This window comes from Dama dama, chromosome 21 (genome assembly GCF_033118175.1).
Source record: "Dama dama isolate Ldn47 chromosome 21, ASM3311817v1, whole genome shotgun sequence".
NCBI classification, from domain to species: domain Eukaryota; kingdom Metazoa; phylum Chordata; class Mammalia; order Artiodactyla; family Cervidae; genus Dama; species Dama dama.
This window is the reverse complement of record NC_083701.1, coordinates 43962376-43989055: the sequence shown is the minus strand read 5'-3', so window position 1 is coordinate 43989055 and position 26680 is coordinate 43962376. Positions and strand designations below refer to the sequence as shown.

General features: G+C 40.3%; 1 protein-coding gene across 1 annotated transcript; it reads left to right on the top strand.

The window, feature by feature from the left end:
- The first annotated feature begins 14125 nt into the window (after positions 1–14125).
- On the top strand, positions 14126–25579 carry FABP12 (fatty acid binding protein 12). Its single transcript, XM_061122757.1, has 4 exons — positions 14126–14198; positions 19950–20127; positions 23556–23655; positions 25505–25579. The coding sequence occupies exons 1-4, from the start codon at positions 14126–14128 to the stop codon at positions 25577–25579; spliced, it is 426 nt and encodes a 141-aa protein (XP_060978740.1).
- The last annotated feature ends 1101 nt before the right edge of the window (positions 25580–26680 follow it).

Genomic DNA, 26680 nt, shown 5'->3' with positions numbered 1-26680 from the left:
AGTGATGTCTGGGTAGTAGCTCCTTTCTGTCATTGATGATGCAGTAATACTGAATTGCATTCTGAATAGCTGCTGCAATCTTTGTGTACTGTTCTACATTCAGGTTCTATGCTTCAAAAATTAACAACAGCGAACGATGGTGCTCAGTCGTTTCTCTCTGAGATCCCATGGCCTGTAGCCCACCCGGTTCTCTAACCGTGGGATTTCCCAGGCAAGAATACTGCAGTGGGTTTTGCCATTTCCTTCTCCATGGGATCTTCCCAACCCTGGGATTGAACCCATGTCTCTAGTGTCTCCTGCACTGGCAGGCGAATTCTTTAAACTAACAGTGCCTCCTCATATAAAGAAAATCCCCTTGCCATTTCCTGCATCATGAATCTCTTCGGTTCTTCTGCTACTCCTTGTCTCTCTTCGTCCTTTCTCTGGGCATGCTCACATCTTTGAAAGCTCTAAACCTGCAAGTTCGTATATACAGACTGTAGGGAAAGAGCAAACCAGCCCAGAGGGTATGGTCAGGCTTTCTTGCCCCACGGCCTCTTACTCCTACCCCATGTTTTGTGAATAATGATTATGTAACAGCCGCGCTCACTTACAGCACTGGGCATGCGCCTCATGAGGTACTTGTTTGATTACAGCTACTTTGTGCAGCACGCCTATATAAGCACCATCTGAGGCTTTGCGGAGGCACTGAGGTTATGCTATGTCCACTGCTATGGCTGCTGCACCAGCCCGGAGAGACTAAACGTGTCTGCAGTTTCTACCGCTCCTTGAGTTTAAACTAACAGTGCCTCCTCTAGCCTCTTAGCTTGCGCCCTGTCTACCATGGATTCAGCGAACAGTCCGCCAGTTGGTGCTATAAGCAGGATCTGCCAGATAGTGACTTACTGTACGGTTAATTTGCAATGTGTTCATTTCTGCTGTAAAACAAAGTGATTCAGTTTTATATATCTACATACATATATATATATTATTTTTCATATTCTTTTCCATGGTGGTTTAACATCACAGGGCATTGAATATAGTTACTGTGCTATAAAGTAGGCCTGTTGTTTATCTACTCTAAATACAATAATTTGCATGTGCTAATCTCTAAATCCCAATTCATCCCTCCCCACCGCCAAAGTTCTTATAATTTCCTGACCTTATTCCTGTAATGGATTGAATGGTAACTCCCCAAAAGATATCCACATCCTAACCCCTGGAACCAGGGGATGTAATACTACGTGGTAAAGGGGATTTTGCAGATAGATATAGTTAGGGATTTTTTTGAGGTGAGATCAGCCTAGTTTATGAAGGTGAGCTCTAGATTAATGACAAATTTCCTTTGAAGAGATGGAAGAGGAAAAGGCACACACACAGAAGAAAAGGCTGTGTGAAGACAGAGGCAGAGGCTGGAGTGATGCAGTCACAAGTCATGAAATGCAAAGAGACACCAGGAGTTTGAAGAAGCAAGGAGGAGTCTTTGCCAGAACCGTTGGAGGGAGCATGTTCCAGCAACACCTGGACTTCAGATCTCAGGCCTTTAGAACTGTGAGGGAATAAACTTCTGTTGTTATAAGCTGCCCAGTTTGTGGTAATTTGTTACAGGAGCCCTAAGAAATAAATGTACTCCCTTTTTCTCAGTTACCCCACACACTGGTTGTTGTTACATGTTCATTTTCATTCAGCCTGCATTTATCTTATTGTTCGCTCTAATTTAGGGTGACCCCACCCACTTCAGATCACTGTGTCTTTTTTTTTTCTTTCCAATCCAGATCTTTATGTCCTGGGCTCCAGATCTGTGTATCCAACTTTCTATGGCAAACTTTAGACTAGTTATCCTACAGACACTGTTTCCTAAAGTTGAATTCATATCTTGTATCTCCTTTTCTTCTGCAAAACTGCTTCCCTTCCTGTACGCTCAACTTCTGGAATGGTGCCAGCGTCAGGCCGGCACTTTGGGCTCATTTCTCACCTTAACTCCCGTATCTTGACAATATCCCAAGTCCTTGTTGAATATACTTTATTTAAACATTTTAATCTTCTCATCATTGTTATTTTACATATGGTCCTGTATTGTACTGTTCATTTTTTAAAATGTTTTTATTTATTTTTGACTACACTGCATCTTCATTGCTGCACACCGTCTTTCTCTAGATATGGTGAGCTGGGGCTACTCTTCCTTGTAGTATGTGGGCTTCTCATTGCTGTAGCATCTCTTGTTGCAGAGCACAGGCTTCCATAGTTGCAGACCATGGGCTTAGCTGCCCTGAGGCATGTGGGATCTTCCCTTGTCCCCTGCATTGGCAGGAGGATTCTTGTCCCCTGGACCACTAGAGAGGTCCTGTACTATTCATTTTACTTTTCAAGTTAAAAATTTTTAATTAAAATTAAAATTTACCATTTTAACCATGTTTAAGTGTATAGGTCTGTGGTGTTCAGTATATTAACATTGCTGTGCACAGATCTCTAAATCTTTCTATCTTTGATTTTATGACACTGAAACTACCCCTTCCCCTCCCCACAGCCCCTGGCAACTACCTTCCTACTTCCTGTTTCTATGATTTGACCACTTTAGATACTTCATAAAAATAGAATATCATGTAATCATATCTTTATTTGTCTTTTTGTGCTTTAATTTTTGAAAGGAATTTATTCTTTTAACTACTGAACAATTTCAGACAAACTGAAATTATTGAGAAATGGGAAGAAATAGTTTAATTCCCATTGTCCCATCATTGAAGACACTCACTTTTAACTTAGTGCATCTCATTCCAGTCATTTTACTATGATTTTTTTCTCATACTTTTGATCAGAATGTAAATAACTTTGTATACCTATAGATGAATGAATGGATCTCATTGCTTTTCAAAATTATTGGTGTTTTTTTTAAACATCCCTGAAGCTAATTTCTCATCTGTTATCAACAAAACCCTAAATTAATTTCAATATAATATTTGTTTTTCAGCTTCACTTTGACTTCAGACACAGCCCAGACACTAAACTCATTTTCCCCCTTATGGTCCTTCCCAGTGGAGCCATCATCATTAAAACAGCGTGAGATGACGTATTCCCTTATGACAGCTACTCTAAGTTGCCCGAACTTGCTGAAGAAGAATCATATGCAATTGTCCTTGGAATGTCATCATTCACTTTAGATTTCACAGTTGATGTTAATGTGAGAAGAAAAAGATGACTCACATACTGCCTAGCCTACAGCTAATTGGTTTTGTAATGCAACTTAGGATCCCAAAGCCAAAGGAGTTCTACCTCCTAGGACAATGTTTTTTCTTATTGGGTATTTCATTGCAATTCTTAGATTCCAAAGTGTCAAAATTTTAAACTTGAATATCTTCGATGGAAATGATGTTAAATTGTTCCAAAAGAGTGGAATTTCTTCCTAACATTGACACCGAAGTCCACTCTGTTCATCTCAGGGTGAGTTTGCCTCCTCCACCGCAGCCAGGGGTCAATGCCCTCAGGTAGCCTGGCTCCTTTCTTCCCCAGCTCTTCTGTTTCTCTGGATTGTGAAACTACTCTAGTCACCTGTATTATGAAAGATAGTAGTCTCCTGTCTATCCTGATCAAAATGTGAGAAAAATCTCTTCTCCCCTTAGTTGTTGAGCAGCAAGTTTAGAGTTCTTCAAATGTTTAAATTAAAAGAAATTACACAAAAAGATTGGAAATCGGTGCATTTGTGGAGTGGGGTGTGTTGGCTCAAGTGGGTGTCTCCAGGTCACTGCAAACTGAGCACACTCAGTGCACTAGAGAGTTGTATACTGGATACTTATGAACTATCTACGCACTGCCGACACATGGGCACTCCCAGCCCAATCCAGAGCTCTTCCACTGCTCAGAGAGGTGTGGAGTTCCATAAGCTTCTCCTATGTCCCACTCACCAGGTTGGTTCTAACTTTGAAGTTATTGCATGGTTGCCTCGGCTGCTCCCAAGTCATTTGGCTGCTGGTGCAACTCTTCCCTGTAAAGTCCATGTGCCATGGTCCGATTTACACAATATTTCCTGAGGATGATGCTTGCCAAGATGCCCCAAGACAGGGGCCCAGTGTTTCCCTACAAAAACAAGAAGCCTGGTCTTCCTTTGGGTAGACTGGGCCAGGCATCTTTTCAAGGAGTCATTTCTCTTAACTTTTAAACTTCAGGGGTTCACTGCAAGCCTTTCCTCCAAGAGAAGAAGGTTAATGCTAACATATTCAGGAAAAGTGTCCATGCTCACCATTCTGGCTGGATTTTATAATATCCATAAAAGCAAACTATCTTTATAAAATCAGTAGGTTCTTATTTCTGAGATTGAATGACACTAACGGAAAAAATCTGGACACAGAGAAAATTGTTTACCTCTCTGGCTTCATTCCTAGGCCTCTAGCTTTTATCTCAAATCCCAGATCCTGTTGAACCCAGTTTTTTCAGTAAACATTGGAATTTCTGGAAATCCTGCTCTTTTTGTTGAGCTATTTGATGGAGAAGCAAGCTCTGCACATGACATCTTATCTTTAGATATTTCCAGGCCTGGTTGAATCTGCAAGTAGAGTGTAACATCCGATTTTTTAGTGACAATAAGTGGAAATCCCAGTGCTATCAGCACAAGAGATGCATGGAACACTGTGACAGAGTGCTTCGAGGAGGCAGCACTTAAAATATGAGTCATGTCAGCAAGACGGAAGTCTGAGACAGGTAGCAGGCCCCAGGCAGGCTTGGGGATCAAAGGCAAGACTCCCACCTTTTAAGGAAGGAAATATCTCATAAATAAAGGATAGAGTCTGAGCCTTTGGGGAGTGTCATAACATACAAGGACTGAGCCCCAAGGAGTGACACAGAGTTTATTGATCTCAATCAGGTTGAAAACAGAGTTTGGGTTTTAATAAAGAGGCAGTGGCAGTCAGGATGGCTGCTATCCAAAAGTCTACAAGCAATAAATGTGGAGAGAGTGTGGAGAAAAGGGAACCCTCTTACACTGTTGGTGGGAATGCAAACTAGTATAGCCACTATGGAAAACAGTGTGGAGATTTCTTTAAAAAACTGGAAATAGAACTGCCATATGACCCAGCAATCCCACTTCTGGGCATGCACACTGAGGAAACCAGATCTGAAAGAGACACGTGCACCCCAATGTTCATCGCAGCACTGTTTATAATAGCCAGGACATGGAAGCAACCTAGATGCCCATCAGCAGATGAATGGATAAGGAAGCTGTGGTACATATACACCATGGAATATTACTCAGCCATTAAAAAGAATTCATTTGAACCAGTCCTAATGAGATGGATGAAACTGGAGCCCCTTATACAGAGTGAAGTAAGCCAGAAAGATAAAGAACATTACAGCATACTAACACATATATATGGAATTTAGAAAGATGGTAACGATAACCCTATATGCAAAACAGAAAAAGAGACACAGAAATACAAAACAGACTTTTGAACTCTGTGGGAGAATGTGAGGGTGGGATATTTCAAAAGAACAGCATGTATACTATCTATGGTGAAACAGATCACCAGCCCAGGTGGGATGCATGAGACAAGTGCTCCGTCCTGGTGCACTGGGAAGACCCAGAGGAATCGGGTGGAGAGGGAGGTGGGAGGGGGGATCCGGATGGGGAATACGTGTAAATCTATGGCTGATTCATATCAATGTATGACAAAACCCACTGCAATGTTGTGAAGTAATTAGCCTCCAACTAATAAAAAAAAATAAATAAAAAAATAAAGAGGCAGTGGCTCAAAATAGAAACTAGTATGTGTTTCAAGACCAGACAAGGTTGAGCTGATGCTAAATCCCAGGTTTGTGGTAAAGAGCAGGGTTTTTCAACTTTTACTGTACATTCAATGATTGACCTGAGGATCTCCTGAAAAAATGCGGACTCTGATTCAGCCAGTCTGGAATGGGTTCTGATCATCTTCAGTACTAGCAAGCTTTCAGTGGTGTAGATGCTGCTGATCTGTGGACCACACTTTTTTCCCTTATTTTTTTGTTTTTGTTGACTTTTAAAAATATTTTTTGGCATACTTTTAGATTTACAGAGAAGTTCCAAAACATGCAGAGCATTCCCATATACTTTTCATCCCATTTCCTCAATGTCCATATCTTACTTCATGGGATACATTTGTCAAAACTAAGAAATGAATGCTGGTGCAATACTAGTAACTAAACTTTAGACCTTATTCACATTTTTCTCCACTTTTCCCACTATTGTCCTTTCCTGTTCCAGGATGCAATTCAGGATCCTACACTGTATTCAACTGTCATGTCTCCTAAAATTTTCTCCAGTCTGTGACAGTTTCTCAGTTTTTCCTTGCTATTCAAGACCTTGATAGTCTTGAAGAGTATTTTGTAGAATTTTCTTCAGTTTTTCTTCACGTGTCTGATGTTTCCCAACAATTAGATTTGGATTATGATTCTGTAAGAAGAAGACCATGAGGGTGAAAGACATCATATCAGGAGGCACATGACATCAGCAAGATTTAACACAAAGGGTGTTAAACCTGGTCACCTGATTAAAGTGATGCTCACTAGGTTTTTGGAATTACTATTTTCCCCTTATCCTCTGTTCTTTGGAAGTGAGTCTAAGTATGGGCAGTGGTTCTCCAATTTGAGCTCTCATAGGAATCACCTGAAAGGCTTGTTAAACCACAGATAACTGGGCCCCCTTCCCATTTCTGATTCAGCAAGGCTGAGGTGGGGCCCAGGAATTTGCATTTCTAACTAGTTCCTGGGGGATGGTGATGATGCTGATTCAGGGACCACACTTACAGAACCACTGGTCTAGCTTGTTTGTCCATCATCATTGAATCATACACTGGCGTAGAATCACCTGGAGGAATTCTAAATTCATACTGCCAGGTCTGGCCCTGGTAATTTGGATTGAGAAAATCTAGGGCAACACACATGAGTTGGCATTTTTACAAATGAAACTGAAGCTTGAGAACCGCTGGGGTGCAGGCTGCTTTACGGGTGAACATGGAACTGTGGCCTTGGGGCAATGCTAAGGCAGCAGGTGGGGTTCAAACAGCTCTGACTGTGGGAAAAGAAGGGCAGGAAAGCCTGGGAACCCAGCAGGATCTGAATCATAGGCCTTCTGCCTGCCTGGCTCTGACCCGTCTATTCATCCCCACAGGAAGACTCTCCTGTGTTTTGATTTGTCCAACTCACTTAATCGCTCAGAAGTGGACAGCACACAACCCAAAGTTAGCAATCTGCTAAAATTCCGACAAAGAATAGAGACAACATATTTCTGTTTTCTAAGATCAAGTAACTTATTTTATTGCCTAAATCATTCTAGACAACATGACCTTTTCCTCTGTCTCTGCATCTCAAATCCCTCTCTCTTTCCATTATGAAGACATCTATCATTGATTTAAGGTACCCCCCAAATCCAGGATGATCTCATCTCGAAATCCTTAGTTTAAGGTTTAGATTTATTGTTCAAATCTTACATCCTTCAGTGTTCCCCAAAAGAAGTCTTATGATTCTGAATATTAAAAAAAAAAACTGGCAGGAGAGGGAAGAGGATAAAAAACTAGAGAAATAAGAAAAATGTTTTTCTTACTTGAACTTAAAAAAAATAATTTATATAATTTTATTATATAATTATACCTTTATTGACTACTTTTATTTAGCCTTTTATTCTATTTCAAAATTACACACATGCTCAGTCTTGCAGTCATATCCAATACTTTTGTGACCCCGTGGACAGTAGCCTTTTAGGCTCCTCTGTCCTTGGGATTCTCTAGGCAAGAATACTGGAGTGGGTTGCCATTTCCTCCTCCAGGAGATCTTCCCAACCCAGGGGTCAAACCCAGGTCTTCCCATTGCAGGCAAATTCTTTACCAGTTGAGCCACCAGGGAAGCCCAAGAATACTGGAGTGGGTAGCCTATCCCTTTTCCAGTGGGTCTTCCTGACCCAGGAATCAAACTGGGGTCTCCTGTATTGCGGGTAGATTCTCTACCAACTGAGCTATCAGGGAAGCCCCGACTATGGTGGAGGTAATGAAAATAATGCACCTCCTTCAAAAGGCCTGGTGCAGGCGCTTCTGCACTCAGTGTCCTGACCCTGCCTCAGGCCACCGCTGACCCATGCCTGCAACGAAGATTCCTAGCCACTCACAGGCAAGTCTGGATCAGTCCCTTGTGGGGTCACTGCTCCTTTCTCCTGGGTCCTGGTGCACACAGGTTTTGTTTGTGCCCTCCAATAGTCTGTTTCCCCAGTCCTGTGTAAGTTCTGTAATCAAATCCCACTGGCCTCTGAAGTCAAATTCTCTGGGGCTTCTCAGTCCCTTTGCCAGATCCCCAAGTTGGGAAATCTGTTGTGGGTCCTAGAACTTTCTTAACAGTGAGGGAATTTCTTTGGTATAATTGTTCTGCAGTTTGTAGGTCGTCTGCTCGGTGGCTCTATGGTGGGGTTAAAGGTGACCTCCTCCAAGATGTCTTATGCCACAGGTTGTGTGACCAGGTCTCCTGCACCCAGAGCTTCTGTCCCAGTTGCAGGCCACTGCAGATCAGTACCTCCATAGGAGACACTCAAACACAGTTCTGGCTTGGTCTCTGTTGGGTCTCTTGGTTCTGGTGTGCACAAAGTTTTGTTTGAATCCTCTGAGCATCTCTGATGCATATGAGGTTTGATTCTAAAAAGTGAAAATCTCTGTCGTGTCTGACTCTTTGTGACCCCATGGATTCTATAGTCTGAATTCTTCAGGCCAGAATACTGGAGTGGGTAGCTGTTTCCTTCTCCATGGGATCTTCCCAACCCAGGGATCAACCCCAGGTCTCCCGCACTGCAGTCAGATTCTTTACCAGCTGAACCACAAGGGAAGCCCAAAGAAAGCCTACAAACACAGTAATTGTTATGATCTTGAGTTTTAAATATTAATTTAAGTCAAATCTAAGATTCTAAGGGCTTCCCTGGTGACTCAGATGGTAAAGAATATGCCTACAATGCGGGAGGATCCCTGGGTGGCGAAGATCCCCTAGAAGAGGAAATTCCCTCTCTAGTATTCTAGAATTTCATGGACAAAGGAGCCTGATGGGCTACTGTCCATGGCGTTGCAATGAGCTAGACACAACTGAGCAACTAACACATAGAGACACACAAGACTCTAAAATGGGGATTGGCAAGCAATTTTCTGTAAAGGGCCAGACAGTAAATATTGGAGGCTTTACAAGCCTGTGGTGTCTGTCCCAACTACCCCATTCTTCTACTGTAGCCCAAAAGCAGCCACAGATAATAAGTGTGGCTGTGTTCTAATAAATCTTTACCTATAGGTGGTGGCTGGATTTAGGACATAGATCATAGCTTGCCAATCCCTGCTCTAAAAAAGGATTGTTTCTCCATGCTTATATTGTACATATAGATTTCTACATGGAAACATTCAGGAATTTAACATCATTTCAGATTCTCTTTCATAATGTTGGAAACATTTTGCACATCTCTTTCATTCACCCTTATACACCCCATGCCCAGCACTGCAGTCTTTCATTTAACAGGGACTCAAAAGTTTATTTTGAGAGTCCTTTGGACAGCAAGGAAATCAAACTAGTTGATCCCAAAGGAAATCAACCCTGTAATATTCATTGCAAGGACTGATGCTGAAAAGCTCCAATACTTTGGCCACTGAGGTGCCTCATTGGAAAAAAAAAAACCCTGATGCTGGGAAAGATTGAAGGCAAAAGGAGAAGGGGATGACAGAGGATAAGATGATTCGATAGAATCACCAACTCAATGGACATAAATTTGAGCAAACTCTGGGAGATGGTGAAGGACAGAGGAGCCTGGCGTGCTGCAGTCCATCAGGTTGCAGAGTCAGACATGACTTAGTGACTAAATAAAAGAAACAAGAGCAACAAAGATTTATTGAATGAACAGCAAATGAGTGAAGCCTGAGTTTTCCTAGCATGCCAGTCTCTGCAGAGTATGCACAATGCCTTGTCCAGCTCCAATGCACTTCAAATTGCTTAGCTGAAATAACTCAATATGCCAAAACACTGGCAACTCTTATATTGTGGGGCTCTCATCTCTCCTTCCCTGCAAGAAAATGAAAAGATCTGTACTTCTGGTATGGACCAATATAGTTATTATACGTTTCTATAAAACGAGAAAAAGATATTTATAGCTATGCTGTTGATTGCTGCTGCTAAGTCGCTTTAGTCGTGTCCGACTCTGTGCGACCCCATAGATGGCAGCCCACCAGGCTCCCCCGTCCCTGGGATTCTCCAGGCAAGAACACTGGAGTGGGTTGCCATTTCCTTCTCCAATGCATGAAAGTGAAAAGCGAAAGTGAAGTCGCTCAGTCTTGTCCAACTCTTAGCGACCCCATGGACTGCAGCCTACCAGGCTCTTCCACCCATGGGATTTTCCAGGCAAGAATACTGGAGTGGGCTGCCATTGCCTTCTCCTTTTATAGTTATATGTGTATCCATATTAATTTCACATCAATCAGTCAGTTTGCTCATTAATAGCAATAGGGAAATGGAAAGCAACGGGGACTGGGTGGCAGCTCTTACTGCCAGAAGTCACGGGGTTGTAGCTAAGAGGGCTTGACCTGGAGGGAATTGTGGAGATACTTAATAGAACATGGCACCCCGAGAGGCAAAATAGATGAATAACTAATGGGGATACTGCTTAATCAATACAACCAAAAGACAAGAATGGATGAGCAGCAGACTGAGGGTTATGATGCCAATAGAAATTCATGATCCTTTGCCCGGATCTCAAACTTAAGGCAGTTTTCAAACCCAGAAAACAGTGGCTAAAGAGGTTACCAAGTCCACAGGAGGAAGAATCTTAAAATGCCATGGGGAAAATATCGTGTGTTTACTTCCCCCATTTTCCTCAAAAAAGATACACTGTTATTCCGCTGAGAAAATACATTCTGGGAAAAGAGGGATATCCAAATATTTTAAGGATAGTGGATCTGAATTAACATTGATTCACAGAGTTCCAAAGCAGCATGTTAGAGAGGAGGTGTACCAGAGCCAGGTAATAATCAACATTCTGGCTCTCAATGTATCCAGTAAGTCTGTGGATCCAACCAGTGATTACCTCCCCTGTCCTTGACTATTTAATTGGGACTGATATAGGTGGCCTTTGGAGTAGCCTCCATCTTGAATTCTTCCCATTCCAACCAAATGAGCTATTGTAGTGAGAAGGCAATACGGAATCTTTTGAAACTGTACTTCTACACTCCATTCTCCTCTCTATCCCGACCCCTGGTCAATCCTGGCGAAGATGATAAATCTAACAATACTGCATTTGAAAGTGGTGATAAAGAGGAATGGTAGAAATTAATGCTACTCTAACCAATATTAGGAATGCAGGAGACAGAGGTTCATATCATAGCTCCATTTAGTTCACCAGTCTGGTCCCTGCAGAAACCAAATGAATCAGAGAATGACTGTAGGCCACAGCACGCTCAAATAACAGCCCCAACTGTGACTGCTGTGCTGTGTGTTAGTTTTGCAAGAGCAGATGAACACGGCCTCAGGTACACAGTACGCACATGATTTGGCGCTTTCTTCTCTCCCAATCTGGAAAGATCAGAAACTGCTTGCATTTACATGATATGGATGACTATATACATGTACAGATCTGTTTGAGGCTTCATTACCTTCTGTTCTCTGTTGTAATATATATTCAGGTAAGATCTGGGTTGTCTGGACATCCTACACAACATCGCATTGATCAGGAGGGTGAGCAAGGAGTGGCGCGCATGCTGGAGGCACTGGTAAGACACAGGCATGGCAAAGCATGAGTGTTACAGTGGGTGACAACTAGGGAACTTCTAGGGCTATAAAGTGTTTAGTGATCCAGGTGGGTCAAGGGAAGGTGAAGACATCTCTAAGACAAACTGCTGCATCTTACCTTTCTACCTGAAAGAAGGAAACAGACTCCACATCCAGAAACGTGTTCCAGCCCAGATACTGGGTGACAAGTGAATCTCTCTGCTCTGAGTGGGGCCTGAAGCAGGAAGTCAGGGCTGCAATACAAGCAACTCTGTTACTTGGGTCAGATGATCTGGCAAACCCTATGCTGTTGGAGCTGTTAGTGTTGGGAAAAGACCCAGCGTAACACGTAGGTAAAGCAGGGTGGGAGCTAAGCAACACAGACCTCTGACACTAGGGAACAAGGCCACACCATCTGCAATGGGAACTTATATGCTTTTTGCAAATTCTTGCTGTGTTACAGGAACTGAGTATAGACGGAATTCTTGATTAGAGGATACTAAGTAACCATGTGTCTGGAACTGTCCATTATGAGCTGGATTCTGTCAGATCCACAGAGTCATAAACTCAGGCAGGCCCAGCAGCAGTCCCAAGTAAAATCAAAGTTGTGCATCTGGGATCAAGGCTGGGTAAGACCAGGAGACGTGAGGTAGCTGTGAGTAGGTAGCCCAGACCATGTCCCCAGTGCTTGAATATCAGCACCCACCCCCTCAGATTATTCCTAGGACTGTGGGTGGGTCTCCTGCGATCAGCTGAAGGAGTAGAAGAAGCCTGGACATAAGTTACGAAGAGGTCAGCTCAGTGTGCAGATGCAGCTTGAATGAGCAGTGGTTTAATTACACTCAGGGTGGTAAGACAGTGACTGCAGCTGTGAAATTAAAAGATGCTTGCTCCTTGGATGAAAAGCTATGAGAAACCTAGATAGTGTATTAAAAAGCAGAGGCATTACTTTGTTGACAAAGATCCATGTAGCCAAAGCTATGGTTATTCTAGTAGTCATGGATGTGAGAGTTGAATTGTAAAGAAGACTGAATGTTGAAGAACTGATGCTTTCAAATTGTAGGGCTGGAGAACACTCTTTGGAGTCCCTTGCATAGAAACAAAATCAAACCAGTCAACCCTATATCAACTGGAATATTCCTTGGAAAGACTTCATCATAGTTGCTGTATTTCCTTCCTTTTCTTTCTGCTCCATTCTCTTGCTCAATATGTACATGACTTAAAATGATTGTTCTAGCCCTGACTAAACTTAACTTTTTGGTTCAGATGCCATCTATGGAGTCTCTCTGGGTTTTAGTTCAAAGTGTCAATAGATGGGGAAACTGTGGAAACAGTGGCTGACTTTATTTTGGGGGGCTGCAAAATCACTGCAGATGGTGATTGCAGCCACGAAATTAAAAGACACTTACTCCTTGGAAGGAAAGTTGTGACCAACCTAGACAGCATGTTAAAAAGCAAAGACATTACTTTGCCAACAAAGGTCTGTCGAGTCAAGGTTATGGTTTCTCCAGTGGTCATGTATGGATGTGAGAGTTGGACTATAAAGAAAGCTGAGCACTGAAGAACTGATGCTTTTGAACTATGGTGTTGGAGAAGACTCTCGAGAGTCCCTTGGGCTATAAGGAGATCCAACCAGTCCATCGTAAAGGAGATCAGTCCTGAGTGTTCATTGGAAGGACTAATATTGAGGGTGAAACTCCAATACTTGGGCCACCTGATGCAAAGAGTTGATTCATTTGAAAAGACCCTGATGCTGGGAAAGATTGAAGGCAGGAGGAGAAGGGGACAATAGAGGATGAGATGGTTGGATGGCATCACCGACTCAATGGACACGAGTTTGGGTAAACTCTGGGAGTTGGTGATGGACAGGGAGGCCTGGCATGCTGCAGTCCATGGGTCGCAAAGAGTCAGACATGACTGAGCAACTGAATTGAACTAAACTGAACAGATCAAAAATGAAAATGTTACAAGCTCTCTAAACAGTTAAGACATTGGTTTTTTTTCTAGATCATCCTCGACCAGAGAAAGAGAGAGAAAGACCTGAAGTTTAGGCATCCTATGACATAAGACACAGCTGCCTCAGTCTGCACTTGGCTCACTCATTGCTGTGTGTAGTGGCTCTTACGGAAGGAAACAGAATTTGTAACATTAGTTTTGACCTTAAAGATAGACCTTAGAGATAGAAAAATTATATCTAGTCCTGCTAAAATCTGTACCATGTTCTATTTTCATCTTGAATTTCCTGCTTTGGGTGGTTTGATGGGACAATGACAAAGATTAGAGTACTTTATTTTTTTTTTTCTGACTCTTCTGCACTATCAACCAGAATTGTATTGAGAACAGGTTCCAACATATTTCAGGGAACATACTTATTTATATGATGCAATCTTTCTTTAAAGTCAACTTAGGCAGAATGGTTGAACTGTTCCAGGGAACATGGAAATCCATTTCTTGTGAAAATTTTGAAGAATATATGAAGGAACTGGGTGAGCCATATTTACCTGCATATCACAGCCAGTAAAAGTGGGAGCTTTGACAGCACAGAACTTGCTCTGTGTGAACCTCTTCCTTCAGTTTTTCACATAGAAACAATAAATATTGATTTAGCACCTAGATACAGTTCTGTGCAAAACTAATTGAAACTGACATAATCCCTGCTCTCACATAATTTACCATGGATTTGCATAGATAAATACATGTGTGCCATATACTAAATAGTAAATGATTTCAATAAATGATTTAAAACAAAAAAATCACATTTAAAACATTAATTTTTAATTGGTATATATATACTTCAATATAAAATAGGAGTATAATTTTTAATTGGAGTATAAACTTTGTGTTCGTTTCTGTGGTACAACAATGTGAATCAGCTATATGTACACTTATATCCCCTCCTCTTGAGCCTCCCTCCCACCTCCCCTAACCCACCCCTCTAGGTCATTGCAGAGCACTGAGGTTAACTTTCTTTGCTATATAGGCTATCTATTTTATATGCTATAGTATGCTTCCTATGCTATACTAGCTATCTATTTTACACATGGTAGTGTATATTCGGAGAAGACAATGGCAACCCACTCCAGTACTCTAGCCTGGAAAATCCCATGGACAGAGGAGCCTGGTAGGCTGCAGTCCATGGGGTCGCTAAGAGTCGGACACGACTGAGGGACTTCACTTTTGCTTTTCACTTTCATGCATTGGAGAAGGAAATGGCAACCCACTCCAGTGTTCTTGCCTGGAGAATCCCAGGGACGGGGGAGCCTGGTGGGCTGCCATCTATGGGGTCGCACAGAGTCGGACACGACTAAAGCGACTTAGCAGCAGCAGCAGCAGTGTATATATTGGGCTTCCCAGGTGGTGCTAGTGGTAAAGAACCTGAGTGCCAATGCAGGAGATGCAAGAGACATGTTCAACCCTTGGGTCAGAAAGATTCCCTGGAGAAGGGCATGCCAACCCACTCCATTTTTGCCTGGAAAATCCCATGGACACAGGAGCCTAGCGGGCTACAGTCCATCAAGTCACAAAGAGTCAGATACGACAAAGATTGTATATACATCAATGTTGCTCTCTCAGTTTGCCCCACCCTCTCCTTCCCCACCTGTGTCCACAAGTCCGTTCATTATTATTTTGAAAAATGATCATTTTGCAAACATTTGCTCTATGCTTTTTGAGGATCAATCTTGTGTTCCAACTTCTGATGACTGCTGGCATTCCTTAGTATGTGGCCATGGCACGTCACTCTTTGCTCTTAGAGTCACATTTTCTCCTGGAGTCTAACATCCCTTTTCCTCTTTTTTTTTTTTTTTTTATATTGTGGTGGTTTTTGCCATACATTGACATGAATCAGCCATGAATTTACATATATTCCCCACCCCGATCCCCTCTCCGACCTCCCTCTCTACCCAATCCCTCTGGGTCTTCCCAGTGCACCAGGCCCAAGCACTTGTCTCATGCATCTAACCTGGGCTAGTGATCTGTTTCACCCTAGATAATATACATGTTTGGGAGGTGGGTCATAGAGGATCCTGCTGTGATTTATGTCAGAGAGTGTTTTGCCTATGTTCTCCTCTAGGAGTTTTATAGTTTCTGGTCTTACATGTGGATCTTTAATCCATTTTGAGTTTATTTTTGTGTATGGTGTTAGAAAGTGTTCTAGTTTCATTCTTTTACAAGTGGTTGACCAGTTTTCCCAGCACCACTTGTTAAAGAGGTTGTCTTTTTTCCATTGTATATCCTTGCCTCCTTTGTCAAAGATAAGGTGTCCATAGGTTCGTGGATTTATCTCTGGGCTTTCTATTCTGTTCCATTGATCTATATTTCTGTCTTTGTGCCACTACCACACTGTCTTGATGACTGTGGCTTTGTAGTAGAGTCTGAAGTCAGGCAGGTTGATTCCTCCAGTTCCATTCTTCCTTCTCAAGATTACTTTGGCTATTCGAGGTTTTTTGTGTTTCCATACAAATTGTGAAATTATTTGTTCTAGTTCTGTGAAAAATACTATTGGTAGCTTGATAGGGATTGCATTGAATCTATAGATTGCTTTGGGTAGTATAGACATTTTGACAATATTGATTCTTCCAATCCATGAACACGGTATATTTCTCCATCTGTTTGTGTCCTCTTTGATTTCTTTCATCAGTGTTTTATAGTTTTCTATGTATAGGTCTTTTGTTTCTTTAGGTAGATGTACTCCTAAGTATTTTATTCTTTTTGTTGCAATGGTGAATGGTATTGTTTCCTTAATTTCTCTTTCTGTTTTCTCATTGTTGCTGTATAGGAATGCAAGGGGTTTCTGTGTATTAATTTTATATCCTGCAACTTTACTACATTCGTTGATTAGCTCTAGTAACTTTCTGGTAGAGTCTTTAGGGTTTTCTATGTAGAGGATCATGTCATCTGCAAACAGTGAGAGTTTCACTTCTTCTTTTCCTAGCTGGATTCCTTTTACTTCTTTTTCTGCTCTGATTGCTGTGGCCAAAACTTCCAAAACTATGTTGAATAATAGTGGTGAGAGTGGGCACCCTTCTCTTGTTCCTGATTTTAGGGGAAATGCTTTCAATTTTTCACCATTGAGGGTAATGCTTGCTGTGGGTTTGTCATATATAGGTTTTGTTATGTTGAGATATATTCCTTCTATTCCTGCTTTCTGGAGAGTTTTAATCATAAATGAGTGTTGAATTTTGTCAAAGGCTTTTTCTGAATCTATTGAGATAATCATATGGTTTTTATCTTTCAATTTGTTAATGTGGTGTATTAGATTGATTAGCTGATATTAAAGAATCCTTGCATTCTTGGGATAAAGCCCACTTGGTCATGATGTATGATTTTTTTAATATGTTGTTGGATTCTGTTTGCTAGAATTTTGTTAAGGATTTTTGCATCTATGTTCATCAGTGATATTGGCCTGTAGTTTTCTTTTTTTGTGGCATCTTTGTCTGGTTTTGGAATTAGGATGATGGTGGCCTCATAGAATGAGTTTGGAAGTTTACCTTCTTCTGCAATTTTCTGGAAGAGTTTGAGTAAGATAGGTGTTAGCTCTTCTTTAAACTTTTGGTAGAATTCAGCTGTGAAGCCATCTGGTCCTGGGCTTTTGTTTCCTGGAAGATTTCTGATTACAGTTTCGATTTCCTTGCTTGTGATGGGTCTGTTAAGATCTTCTATTTCTTTCTGGTTCAGCTTTGGAAAGTTATACTTTTCTAAGAATTTGTCCATTTCTTCCAAGTTGTCCATTTTATTGGCATAGAGCTGCTGGTAGTAGTCTCTTATGATCCTTTGTATTTCAGTGTTGTCTGTTGTGATCTCTCCATTTTCATTTCTAATTTTGTTAATTTGGTTCTTTTCCCTTTGTTTCTTAATGAGTCTTGCTAACGGTTTGTCAATCTTCTTTATTTTTTCAAAAAACCAGCTTTTAGCTTTGTTGATTTTTGCTATGGTCTCTTTAGTTTCTTTTGCATTTATTTCTGCCCTAATTTTTAAGATTTCTTTCCTTCTACTAACCCTGGGGTTCTTCATTTCTTCCTTCTCTAGTTGCTTTAGATGTAAAGTTAAGTCATTTATTTGACTTTTTTCTTGTTTCTTGAGGTAAGACTGTAATGCTATGAACTTTCCCCTTAGCACTGCTTTTACAGTGTCCCATAGGTTTTGGGTTGTTGTGTTTTCATTTTCATTCATTTCTATGCATATTTTGATTTCTTTTTTGATTTCTTCTATGATTTGTTGGTTATTCAAAAGCATGTTATTTAGCCTCCATATGTTTGAATTTTTAATAATTTTTTTCCTGTAATTGAGATCTCATCTTACTGCACTGTGGTCAGAAAAGATGACTGGAATGATTTCAATTTTTTTGAATTTACCAAGGCTAGATTTATGGCCCAGGATGTGATCTATTCTGGAGAAGGTTCCATGTGCACTTGAGAAAAAGGTGAAATTGATTGTTTTGGGGTGAAATGTCCTATAGATATCAATTAGGTCTAGCTGGTCCATTGTGTCATTTAAAGTTTGTGTTTCCTTGTTAATTTTCTGTTTAGTTGATCTATCCATAGTTGTGAGTGGGGTATTAAAGTCTCCCACTATTGTTGTGTTACTATTAATTTCCTCTTTCATACTCAGCTTTTGCCTTACACATTGCGGTGCTCCTATGTTGGCTGCATATATATTTATAATTGTTATATCTTCTTCTTGGATTGATCCTTTGATCATTATGTAGTGTCCTTCTTTGTCTCTTTTCACAGCCTTTATTTTAAAGTCTATTTTCTCTGATATGAGCATTGCGACTCCTGCTTTCTTTTGGTCTCTGTTTGCGTGAAATATTTTTTTTCCAGCCCTTCACTTTTAGTCTGTATGTGTCCCTTGTTCCTCTTCCTCTTCTTATAAGGAAAATTTCTTGGACATTTCATGTGGACATTTGTGACTACATTTGGGGTCCACCTGGACAATCCAGGATACTCTCCCTATTTCAAGATCTTTAAATTAGGCATAACTGCAGAGTCCCCTTCTGTGTATAAAGCAACATTCATAGGTTCCAGGGTCTGGGATGTGAGTGTCTCTTCGGACCATTTTCTAACCTATCACATTTTGTCATCATGTTTCACAGTATGAATTCCATGAACATGGACATGTTACAGTGTTTCCCCAGTGTGCCTCCTCTTAGAAATTTAACTTACGTATTGAAGTGAAGTCTCTCAGTCGTGTCTCACTCTGCAACCCCATGGACTGTAGCCTACAAGGTTCCTCTGTTCATGGAATTTTCCAGACAAGAGTACTGGAGTGGGTTGCCATTTCCTTCTCCAGGGGATCTTCCCAAGCCAGGGATGGAACCTGGGTCTCCCACATTGCGGGCAGACACTTTACCATCTGAGCCACCAGAGAAGCCCAACAACGTATTGAAGTATATGTAATACTGTTTTTATAGAATACACTCTGACATGTACTGAACAAAATTGTGTATGCAGTCATGTTCACAACAGCATTATTTGTAATAACAAAAAATGGAAGCAGAAAAATGGCCATCAATAGGGCATAAATAACTAAATATCAGAATGTACATACTATGAAATATTATGTGGCTATGACAAAAATTTATGCTGATATGTACTGACATGGAAACTCTCCAAAACATACAGATATAGGGGAAAATCAAGTTGAATAACAATTGTTACAACAAAACATTTGTATTTTTAAAAATTCTATATATAGTAGTGATGGTTGCATAACATTGTTTATGTACTTACTGACAATTGCACTTAAATCGCACTTAAATGTACTGCCATTTTAAATGGTTAAAATGATAAATTTTATGTTATATATATCTCACAACAGTAAAAATACATAGTAGATAAAAACAAACCCTATACATGTGAACATAAAAGGATGTAAGAGAATAAAGATATGGAAGAATTCATGCCAAAGGGTTTTGTCTCAATGTAAATGGGTGCATTTTTAAAATAAGGAGATGGTTCATATCTTTCAGCAAATTTTCAAAAGGGTCCATGAAACAATAGGATTAACTGGATGAGAAAACATGACAGCTCTTAGATCAAAACTGGAGACAGATTGTCTTTTCTGTAAAAAATACCCTATTTTAACATATAATGGTGGTGCTACTAGATTAGAAGTCTGAATTCAAGCAGAGTCAAATCTGTTTAACTCTAAAACCTCCTAATTAGCATATACAGCTAACGAAAGTCTTTGGAGACAACAACAGATTTAATCACTGTGTCCTTTTATCTGGTTTCCAGGAATAGGAAGAGCCAGCAGGAAACTTGGCTGTCTGGCAAAGCCCACTGTGACCATCATGACACAGGAAGATCTGATCACTATAAAAACCAAAAGCATCTTTAAAAATAATGAAATCTCCTTTAAACTGGGAGAAGAATTTGAGGAAACCACACCAGGTGGCCATAAAACCAAGGAGAGGCCTTCAACACCCTTTCAGATAAATTTAATTATGAATGTTAATTTTGAAATCTTCCCAGGTAAGTAAGCAATTATGGTGAACATATCTAAAGCGTGTTAGATAAACTTTTGGCTTAAACCTTGGTCTCAGGAACTCAAATTTTAATATACATACAAATCTCATGGCTTGTTGGTAAAAAAATGCCTACTTCCAGGTTCCATCGTCAGAGGCTGTGGACCAGAACTGAAAATGGTGTTTTTAACAATTCTTATGCAAATATTGAACAGAAAACACTTTCAGAATCATTTTTAGACCTCAGAAACAAAAGGTCTGCCTTCCCATTTTGTAGCAGTTTTCCATACATGGATTTACAATGAATAAAAAACTTGTATTAGTTGGCATGCATGTGTGTGTATGTGTGTGCATGCTCAGTCATGTCTGACTCTATGCAACTCTGTGGACTGTAGCCCAACAGGCTCCTCTGTTCATGGGATTCTCTAGGCAAGAATACTGGATTGGGTTGCCATTTCCTTCTTCAGGGGATCTTCCTGACCCATTGATCAAATCCATCAAATTCAAGTCTCTTGTGTCTTTTGCATTGGCAGGCAGATTCTTTACCACTGTGCCACATGGGAAGCCCATTAGCAGATATAGGTGAAGTTATATCACAGAAACAAATTATCCACAATCTCTCAGTGCTTACACAATTGGAGTTCTAACTCATAGTACATATTCAGTGTTGTGGTGGAGTTGGAGAAGTTTCTTTGGGGAGGAGGAGGCTGGAGATGGAGGCATAGAGTATCTGCCCCTCTTAATTTCTCCAGGGACCAGGCTAAAGGAGATTCAACTAATCTGTAGCTGAACTGTCTGAAGTTTGTGATCTCAGTCAACAAAATAGGGAAAGAGACACTGGGTGTTTTATTGTCTACACCTGGAATTGACACACGCTTTCACTAATGGGCTCCAACTTGAATATACAATTTACCTATATTACACAATTTATTTATATTTTATGTTTATTGTCTGTTCCCCCACACTAGGATGTAAGCTCTTCCAAGAAAGGATGTCTTGTCTGTTCTGTTTCACAGAACCTAGTGATGTCACATAATATTAATATTTGCTCAATAAATATTTATCATTTGAATGTAAGCACTCAATAGAAGATTGTTAAACAATATAGAGAGTGAAGTCCTAATAAAAGGAACTGAATATCACATTATCAGATTGCTGTTAAATAATATGAGACTTCACATTCCTGTATAATATCAAATGGAAGAATTTTGACCAAAAATGTTTAATAAAGATGTCTATACTAAAAAAAAAAAAAAGAAAGAAAGAAACTACTAGAACAAAAAGACTGGAAAGTATAGAAGTGCAGAAAGGAAATTTGGTAACTATCATTATCTCTATCACAGGACAGACTGTAAATAATATTGGTAGAAAAACCCAGCTCAATGGATGCATAAACTCTGAGATGTAAGCTTTTCCAGTAGCCATGTATGGCTGTGATAGTAGGACCGTAAAGAAAGCTGGGTGTTGAAGAATGGATGCTTTTGAACTGTGGATTTGGAGAAGACTCTTGAGAGTGTCTTAGACAGCAAGGACATCAAATCAGTCAATACTAAAGGAAATCAGTCCTGAATGTTCACTGGAAGGACTGATACTGAAGCCGAAGCACCAATACTTTGCTACCTGATGTGAAGAACTGACTCATTGGAAAAGACCCTGATGCTGGGAAAGACCAAACGCAGGAGAAGAAGGGGACAACAGAGGATGAGATGGTTGGATGGCATCACTGACTCAATGGACATGAGTTTGAGCAAGCTCTGGGAGTTGGTGATGGACAGGGAAGGCTGGCATGCTACAAGTCGCCCATGGGATCGCAAAGAGTTGGACACAACTGAGCAACTGAATTTAACTGCAATAGAGTTTAAACAGAATTATCTCTAAACTTTGAGGAGCAGGCTGCAAACTCTGGCTCAGGATTGTGTGGGTGTAAATCCCACCTCGGCCACCAATGAATCAATCAACCATGTGACTATGAGCAAGTCACAGACTCATGCTGACTCAGTCATTTCATTTGCAAAAGGGGATAATTATAGAGTATGTGTACTCAGTCATGCCCAACTCTCTGTGACCTAAAGGACTATAGCCCTCCAGGTTTCTCTGTCCATGGGATTAGCTCGGCAAGAATACTGGAGTGGGTTGTCATTTCCTTCTTTAGGGGATCTTCCCAACTCAGGAATAGAACCCGCACCTGCTGTGCCTCCTGCATTAGCAGGTGGATTCTTTATCCCTGAGCCACTGGGGAAGCCCGATAATTATAGCACTTACGTCGTAAGGCTGTTGTGAGAATTACATGAATTAAGATGTTAATACTCTTGAAGAGTGCCTCAGACACAATAAATAGTGCTACAAAAGTGCTCACTACTCTTGTTGTTAACGATTATTATCATTTCTATTTATTATTTATTTGACTATTTGACTCTCTGTTACCATTTTATTATAAAGCATACAACTCAGGAACAACCAAAGGGAAGAAATGCATAAGACAAGGTGTGTGGGAAATGGCTTGAAGTTTCCATACTCCTCCAGGTACACAACCTTCCCAGCACATTAATATGTTCATCAGGGCTTCCCTGGTGGATCAGTGGATCAGTGGTAAAGAATCCACCTGCCATTGCAGGAAACACGAGTTCAATCCCTGTTCCAGGAAGATCCCACATGCTGAAGCGCAACTAAGCCACAATTGTTGCACCTGTGCTCTAGAGCCCGGCAACCACAACTCCTGAGCCCACCCACTCTAGAGCTTGTGTTCCACATCAAGAGAAGCCACCACAGTGAGAAGCCCTCACATCGCAACTAGAGAGTAACCCCTGCTTGTTGCAACTAGAGAAAAGCCCGAACAAAGCAGTGAAGACCCAACACAGCCAAAAGTAAATAAGTAAATAAATACACTTATTAAAAAATAATATGTTCATCAACCAGAAGCTCTCCAAATCCCATCATTTTTCACTGTAATACATGCCACACCATTTTATATTCCCACAACACTATAATTATTTTTATATTGTTGAAGTAAGAAGAGGAAATGGATCTCACATTGGGAGTTTGAATTAGCTTCACATATGTTTTTAAAGTTGAAACTCACTTGTGATTCTTTACACAAAAAAGATAATACTTGGCCTGTACAATAAAATATATTTTGTAAAAACTTTACCTACTCCTCAAGGTAATATTTAGTTTTACTCTTTTAAAATCTTTTCCCCCAGAAGAATCAGCCAAAAAATTTACTGTTGATGAAGTCTCAAAATAAATGGAATTGTAAACACCATTCTAAAACTACCTGAGAATATCACAACAGCTGAAAAGAATTTGTCTCCTGATAAAATTTTAGAATTCATATGTCACAGTCTGAGCTGAATTTGGCCTTGTCTGTTTTTCAGAGTACGGTAATCTTAGATGATGACTCCTTGATTCAGGTTCAGGACTGGGATGGCAAAGAGATCACCATAAGGAGGAAGTTGGTGGATGAGAAAATGGTGGTGGTGAGTGAGCTGTTTCTCATTTTTTCTAACACCTATATATGGGCTTCCCAGGTGGCTCAGTGGGTAAAGAATCCACCTGCAATGCAAGAGATGCAGGGTATGCAAGTTCGACCCCTGGGTCGAGAAGATTTCTCTGGACTAGGGCATGGGAACCCACTCCAGTATTCTGGCCTGGAGAATCCCAAGGACAGAGGAGCCTGATGGACTACAGTCCATAGGGTCTCAAAAATTTGGACATGACTGAAGCGATTGAGCATGCACGCAATAACTGTATATAAAATCACTCCGCTTGTTCTAAAACAATAGGAATGAATGTAATTTTTCTTTTTCCTCTTGCTTTATAAGAATGGGAGTGGGGGATATTGGCAGATAAATATATGATCATAAAGATTAGAAAATGTGCAAGGATTGAGAAACTAAAAACCTAGAGAGAATTTTTAAAATTGTCTTGCCTAATTTTTGGATTGGTGTGGAAGCCAAAACAAGCACATATTTGTGCAAGAAAGATTTCAGCAGGGATTGAGTTGTTGCTGATCCTTTGCTTCACACCAGGGTGAATTTCTCAGAGTTTTCCAGATCAACACCAAGCGAAAGCATGAAAGGAAATTTAAACTAGAGAGGCAAAGCTTAAGTGCTGTCTGTTTGATGTCTAGATCAATTGACACAAGTATAAACTAACATTTAATAGCTACTATGTCCCCATGTTTTCATGTATTATTTAACCAATCTTCACAATACTCCTGTGAAATAAGATTATTTAATCCATTTAACAGGTGGGGAAATTGAGAATCAGACACTGACTTACCTGAGGATATTTGGCTGTGAAAATTTGGTGGTGCTGGGGTTAAAATCCAGGTTGGCTTAATTCCAACGTCTATATTTTTTTAGTCTATCCTGCTCCTCTCAGGATGACTTCCCCCATCATCTTTCTCATTTGTACAGAATAGAGGGAACATGTCCATGATTCTCTTCTTCTCAAACCCTACCTCCACTAAAATGAATCCAATGGTAGTTCTGGACACAGTATAAAATAGTTCTTTCTAAGGAAATATTAAAAAAATCTATCCTCATGTCTTAATGTAAGGATATTTTTCTCAACAATGGAGTACATTCCCTTATAAAGTAGGAAGTGGAAGACAAAGGCTAATTAATTTTATTGCTTTCTATAAAGACCTCAATCACTAAACAAGTAGGTTTTATAGTTCATTAGAAAAAATATTAGATTCAGAATCTGAAGACATGGATTTCCACCTCTGTGTTTAGTTCTTATGTGACTTTGGAAAAGTCATTCATCTTCTCCAAGATTAAGTTTTCTTGCCTTCAAAATGTAGAAAAAAATTTTTTGGGTAGAATTAAATATCATCATGTGTATATCAGTGCTCTGAAAATCATGAAATACTGTATTGATGTATATTATTATTTGAAAAATATAGAGTATCTATAAAAATGCTTCAATGTAGGCATTTAAAAATGTTTTAATAAAGATTTCAAGTTCATATAAATAATCTTTTCCTGTATATATACCTGTATATGTATATACACATATATTTATACATTGTGTCATATATATCATATATAATGTTATTTATATATGTATGTATATATATACTCTTATTTTAAGTAGAATATTACTTTATCACAAGTGAAATATTCTGTTTTACTAGTGCCAAATCTTATATATGTATACATGGCAAAATCACTCAGTAAATAGTTTTGATTTATAGTTGTCTATAGATTTCTTTTTCAGATTTTTAAAGAATGTATGTGTGCATAGCAATTAGTTTGCCTTTTTCTAAATGTCAGTTTCACCAGCAGTACTGAAATATCTTGTCCTTTGTTTGCCTTCAAGGAAAGTGTGGTGAACAATGTTACCTGCACACGAATATATGAGAGAGTACAAACAAGCCCAGTCTCAAACTTTTAGACACTCTCAAACTGTGACCCAAACTACCAAGGCTGTTTAAATAAACATATTATGACAGCTAATATGAGATAACCTTTGCAAAAATACCAACAGCTTTGGATGCCATGTTGAATATGCCTGTACCATAGAGTACTTTTCATACTGTTCATGGGGTTCTTAAAGCAAGAATACTCAAGTGGTTTGCCATTCCCTTCTCCAGTGGACCACGTTTTGTCATGACCCATCTGTCTTGGGTGTCCCTACACCGCATGGCTTGTTGTTTCATTGAGTTAGACAGGGCTGTGGTCCATATGATCAGTTTAATTAGTTTTCTGTAATTGTGGTTTTCATTCTGTCCTGCTTTCTGATGGATAAGGATTAGAGGCTTATGGAAGCTTCCTGATGGGAGAGACTGACTGTGAGGGAAACTGGGTCTTGTTCTGTTGGGCTGAGCCATGCTCAGGAAATCTTTAATCCAATTTTCTGTCAATGGGCAGGGCTGTGTTCCCTCCCTGTTGTTAGACCTGAGACCAAACTATGGTGGAGGTAATGAAGATAATGGTGACCTCCTTCGACAGGTCCCATGCACACACTGCTGCATTCAGTGCCCCCAACCTTGCAGCAAGCCACCGCCAACCCACATCTCCGGTGGGGACTCTTGGATACTCACAGGCAAGTCTGGGTCAGTCTCTTGTTGGGTCACTGCTCCTTTCTCCTGGACCCTGGTGAGCACAAGGTTTTGTTTGAAAGAAAAAAAAAAAAAAAGGTTTTGTTTAAAGAAAGCTGAGCACCAAAGAATTGATGCTTTTGAACTGTGGTGTTGGAAAAGACTCTCAAGAATCCCTTGGACTGCAAGAAAATCAAATCAGTCCATCCTAAAGGAAATCAGTCCTGAATATTCATTGGAAGGACTGATGCTGAAACTCCAATACTTTGGCAACCTGATTTGGAGAACTGACTCCTTGGAAAAGACCCTGATGCTGGGAAAGATTGAAGGCAGGAGGAGAAGGGGATGATAGAGGATGAGATGGTTGGATGGCATCACTGACTTGATGGACATGAGTTTGAGTAAGCTCTGGGAGTTAGTGATGGACAAGGAAGTCTGGTGTGCTGCAGTCCATG

Coding starts and splice junctions, on each gene's coding strand:
- FABP12 (XM_061122757.1), top strand. CDS start 14,126: ATGGTTGAACTGTTCCAGGGAACATGGAAATCCATTTCTTGTGAAAAT. Junction 20,128..23,555: donor GGCCATAAAACCAAGGAGAG/GCCTTCAACACC, acceptor TGTTTTTCAGAG/TACGGTAATCTTAGATGATG. Junction 23,656..25,504: donor TGGATGAGAAAATGGTGGTG/GTGAGTGAGCTG, acceptor TTTGCCTTCAAG/GAAAGTGTGGTGAACAATGT.